Source organism: Penaeus japonicus, unplaced genomic scaffold, assembly GCF_977035675.1.
Source record: "Penaeus japonicus unplaced genomic scaffold, GWHDUDI00000001_assembly GWHDUDI00000041, whole genome shotgun sequence".
Taxonomy (NCBI): domain Eukaryota; kingdom Metazoa; phylum Arthropoda; class Malacostraca; order Decapoda; family Penaeidae; genus Penaeus; species Penaeus japonicus.
The window spans coordinates 7,205,618-7,209,999 of record NW_028234443.1 but is presented as its reverse complement, the minus strand read 5'-3'; the positions used below and the strand labels follow the sequence as shown (position 1 = coordinate 7,209,999).

Below are 4,382 nucleotides of genomic sequence, written 5' to 3'. Positions count from 1 at the left end.
GCAGTATCCTTCTTATATAGATAGATAAATCGATTGACACACGCGCGCGCACACATGCACACAAACATACATACACACACACAGACACACACGTACACACACAGACACAGACACACGTACACACACAGACACAGACACACGTACACACACACACCATCCCCCTTTCCCTCCCCCCCTCCCTTCATCCCCCCACACACACGTCCCTCCCCCTCATACACACACCCTCCCCCCCCATACACACGCCCCTCCCCCCCATACACACACACCCTCCCCCCCACAAACCCCTCCTCCCTCCCGTCTCCTCCCCCCCCACACACACCCTCCCCCGCCTACAAACCCCTCCTCCCCCTCCCCTCCCCTCCCCCTCCTCTCCCCACACCCCCTCCCCCTCCCCCTCTCTCCCTTCCCCCTCATCCCCCCACAAACCCCCTCTCCCTCTCCCTCTCCCTCCCCACACACACACACAATAAAATAGAATGGGAGCCACGCCATTCCAGGGGCAGGTAAAGAGACAGTCCCCTCGTTCGAAAGCGCACACTGAGGGGAAATAAGAGCGGACCCTATCGAGTGTGTGTGTAGGGGCAGGTGGATAGTCTGGCGTAGTCTGTGATAGTCTGTAATGGTCTGTAGTAGTTTGTGGTAGTGTGTGATGGTCTGTAATGGTCTGTGATAGTCTGTGATAGTCTGTGATAGTCTGGCGTAGTCTGTGATAGTCTTTAATGGTCTGTAGTAGTCTGTGGTAGTGTGTGATGGTCTGTAATGGTCTGTTGTAGTCTGTGGTAGTGTGTAGTAGTCTGTGATAGTCTGTAGGAGTCTGTTGTAGTCTGAAGAAGTATGTGATAGTCTGTAGTAGTTTGTAGTAGTCTATGATAGTCTGTAGAAGTCTGTGTTAGTCTGTAATAGTTTGTAGTAGTCTGTGATAGTCTGTAATGGCCTGTGATAGTCTGTGATAGTGTGCAATGGTCATAGTAGTCTGTGATAGTCTGTAATGGTCTGGAGTAGCCTGTGATAGTCTGTAGTAGTCTTTTATTGTCTGTAATGGTCTATAGTAATTAATAATAATCTGTGATAGTGTGTAATAGTCTTTAATATCTATAATAGTCTTTAATAGTCTTTTATAGTCTATAATAGTCTTTTATAGTCTGTAATAGTCTTTAATAGTCTTTTATAGTCTGCAATAGCCTGCGTGTGTTCTGTATCACTTTTTTATTAAATGTGGATGGTTCCCGGTTTTGTCTGACGTGTTCTTTAATTTATTTATTTTTTGGCCTTGAGTTTGCTCTTTGTTGTTTCTTATTATTGTTTTTGTTATTTTTTAATGTTGCAACTGTTGTAGTAATTGTCGTTTTTGTTGTTTTGCTTTTGTTGATTTTTGTTGTTGTTTCGTATTGCTAATGTTTTTTTTCTTTATTCTTTGCATTTAATCGAAATCCTTTTTTTTTGCGAAGAAGTTAATATTCAACATTTATATGAAAAGAAAAAAAATACTACTGGAAAGCGCAACGCCGAATCAGCCCAGCTTTTGCTAGAAATTTGTTGCAATATTGAAGCGATATATTTCTCTTTTTTTTTCTTTTTTTAGAGGGGAGGGGAGGGGAAGGGGAGGAAGGGGGGGGTTAAACTCTCTTTTCCTATGGGAATTCGCTCAATACATTTTGTGGCTTCAATCCTTTTTTTTTAAGGATTAATCAGTCAACTTCGTCTAAAATTGGTTGCTGAATCGTGAGGATGTTGGTGGGGGTGGGGGGTAGGGGGGATAAGGGGGGATGGGGGGTAAGGATTGAAGGATGGGGGTGTAGGGGGGGGGGCTTTAGAATTTCGTTTATCGTTTGGATTAATCTGTACGTACATTGGCATACGTGCAGATATTCTACATGCCTTTTCAAGAAATACATACATACTTACACACGCACATATATACACATAGATACACACACTCACACTCACACTCATACTTTCATTCTCACTCTCAATCACACACACACACACACACACACACACACACACACACACACACACACACACACACACACACACACACACACACACACACACACACACACACACACACATACACAAATACGCACAACCATCTACCAAATCACCAATCTAGGTATTTACACTTAGCAACCACATTACATAACTCAACTGTTCGTTTTGTAAATGATATACCGTTTATGCAGGATGCGTTCTCTCTCTCTCTCTCTCTCTCTCTCTCTCTCTCTCTCTCTCTCTCTCTCTCTCTCTCTCTCTCTCTCTCTCTCTCTCTCTCTCTCTCTCTCTCTCTCTCTCTCTCTCTCTCTCTCCCACCCTCCGTCCCTCTCTCCCTCTCTCTTTCTCTCTTCTCCCACTCTCTATCTCCCTCTCTCTCTCCCTCTCCCTCCCTCCCTCCCTCCCTCCCTCCCCCCCTCCCCTTTCCTCTCTCCCTCTTTCCCTCCCTCCCCCCCTCCCTCCCTCCCTCCTTCCCTCTCCTTCTCCCACTCCCCCCCCCCTCTCTCTCACTCTCCTTCTACACTTTCCCACTCCCTCTCCTTCTCCCACTCCCTTCCTCCCTACCTTCCTATCTATCTCCCTCCTTCCCTCTCTCTCTCCCTCTCCCCGCCTCTCACTCGCACAGTGCTATATTATAATTCGGTTGCAGTGGTTGCATCAGGCACTTCCGGAGGGTTTATGCAACAGAGGGGAATCAGTGGCGTGAGATTCGCCACCACGTAATGTTGACTCTGTTATGATTAGCGTTGCAGTGTTGCTTAGAGGAGGCTGGCTGCGAGCTGGATATCGCTCGGTGTCTGTTTGTGTGTTGGATGGACGGGGGGGAGGGGGAGAGAAAGGGAGAGAGGTAGGGAGAGGGGGAGGGAGTGAAAGGGAGAGAGGTATGGAGAGGGATAGGGAGGGGGGTAGGGAGGGGGAGGGAGGGAGAGGGAGAGGGAGAGGGAGAGGGAGAGGGAGAGGGAGAGGGAGAGGGAGAGGGAGAGGGGGAGGGGAGGGAGAGGGAGAGGGAGAGGGAGAGGGAGAGGGAGAGGGCGGGGAGGAGGGGAGGGAGAGGGAGAGGGAGAGGGAGAGGGAGGGGGAGAGGGAGAAGGAGAAGGAGAGGGAGAGGGAGAGGAGAGAGGAGAGAGAGAGAGAAGGAGAGAAAGGGGAGAGAGAGAGAGAGGAAGGAGAGAGAGAGAGAGAGAGAGAGAGAGAGAGAGAGAGGAGGGAGGTAGGAAGGAAGGAGAGAGAGGGAGAGAGAGAGAGAGAGAGAGAGAGAGAGAGAGAGAGAGAGAGAGAGAGAGAGAGAGAGAGAGAGAGAGAGAGAGAGAGAGAAGGGGAGGAGGAAGAAGGAGAGAGGGATATATATAGAGAGAAAAGGGGGAGGAAGAGGGGTAAGGAGGAGGGAGAGGCAGGGAGAGAGGGAGAGAGGTAGAGAGGTAGAGAGGTAGGAAGGAAGGAGAGGGAGAGAGAGAGGGAGAGGGAGATGAAAAGGAAAGGGCAAGGAACATAGAGGAAGGGATGAGGAAAGAGAAAGAAAGATGAAGAAAGAGAGTGAGTGAGTGAGAAATACAGAGAGAGGGGGGGGGGAGGCGGGAGGGGGAAGAGAGGAAGATAGAAAAGAGAGAGAGAAACATTCAGATGCTGTTAATGTAAATAGAAGGAAAGGGCAGTGTTAGATAGAAAAGATAGATACAGAGAACGAGAAAGAGACAGAGACAAGGATAGAGACAGTTACCCACACACACTATTTCTGTGTATATATATATAAGACATATAAATATATATTTGTGTGTGTTTGTATATATATATATGTGTATATAAATATGTATATATATATATATATGTGTGTGTGTGTGTGTGTGTGTGTGTGTGTGTGTGTGTGTGTGTGTGTGTGTGTGTGTGTGTGTGTGTGTGTGTGTGTGTGTGTGTATATATATATATATATATACATATATATATATATATATATATATATATATATATATATATATATATATATATATATGTGTGTGTATATATATATTTAAATATATATATATATATACATATATGTATATATATATATATATATATATATATATATATATATATATATATATATATGTATACACACACACACACACACACCCTAAATGCCCAACAGAGAGAAACAGACAAGCAGAGAGACAGACAGACAGAAAACAAGAAAAGACAGACAAAGAAGGAAATAGAAGGAAACAGACAGACAGACAGACAGACAGATAAACAGACAGACAGACAGACAGAGACGAAGGGAAAGACAGAAATGAAAACAAAACCTTTGACCGTAGTCGCTGATGCACAGATGTTCTTCAAATAAAAGCTAAGAGGTTCCTTTTAACTAAGATCAATTTTGTTTCTTTTTTTTAGCATTTTCGAAATGTTCTTGT

At 45.3% G+C, this 4,382-nt stretch overlaps 1 protein-coding gene across 1 annotated transcript in view; it reads left to right on the top strand.

Annotated features, from left to right (window-relative positions):
- Window positions 1–476: 476 nt before the first annotated feature.
- Window positions 477–4,382, top strand: part of LOC122248317 (tryptase gamma) — a 10,276-nt gene continuing 6,370 nt past the window's right edge. Inside the window, exon 1 of the mRNA XM_086534335.1 lies at window positions 477–503. Coding sequence (XP_086390461.1) covers window positions 477–503 — 27 coding nt within the window. The remainder of the gene's footprint in view (window positions 504–4,382) is intronic.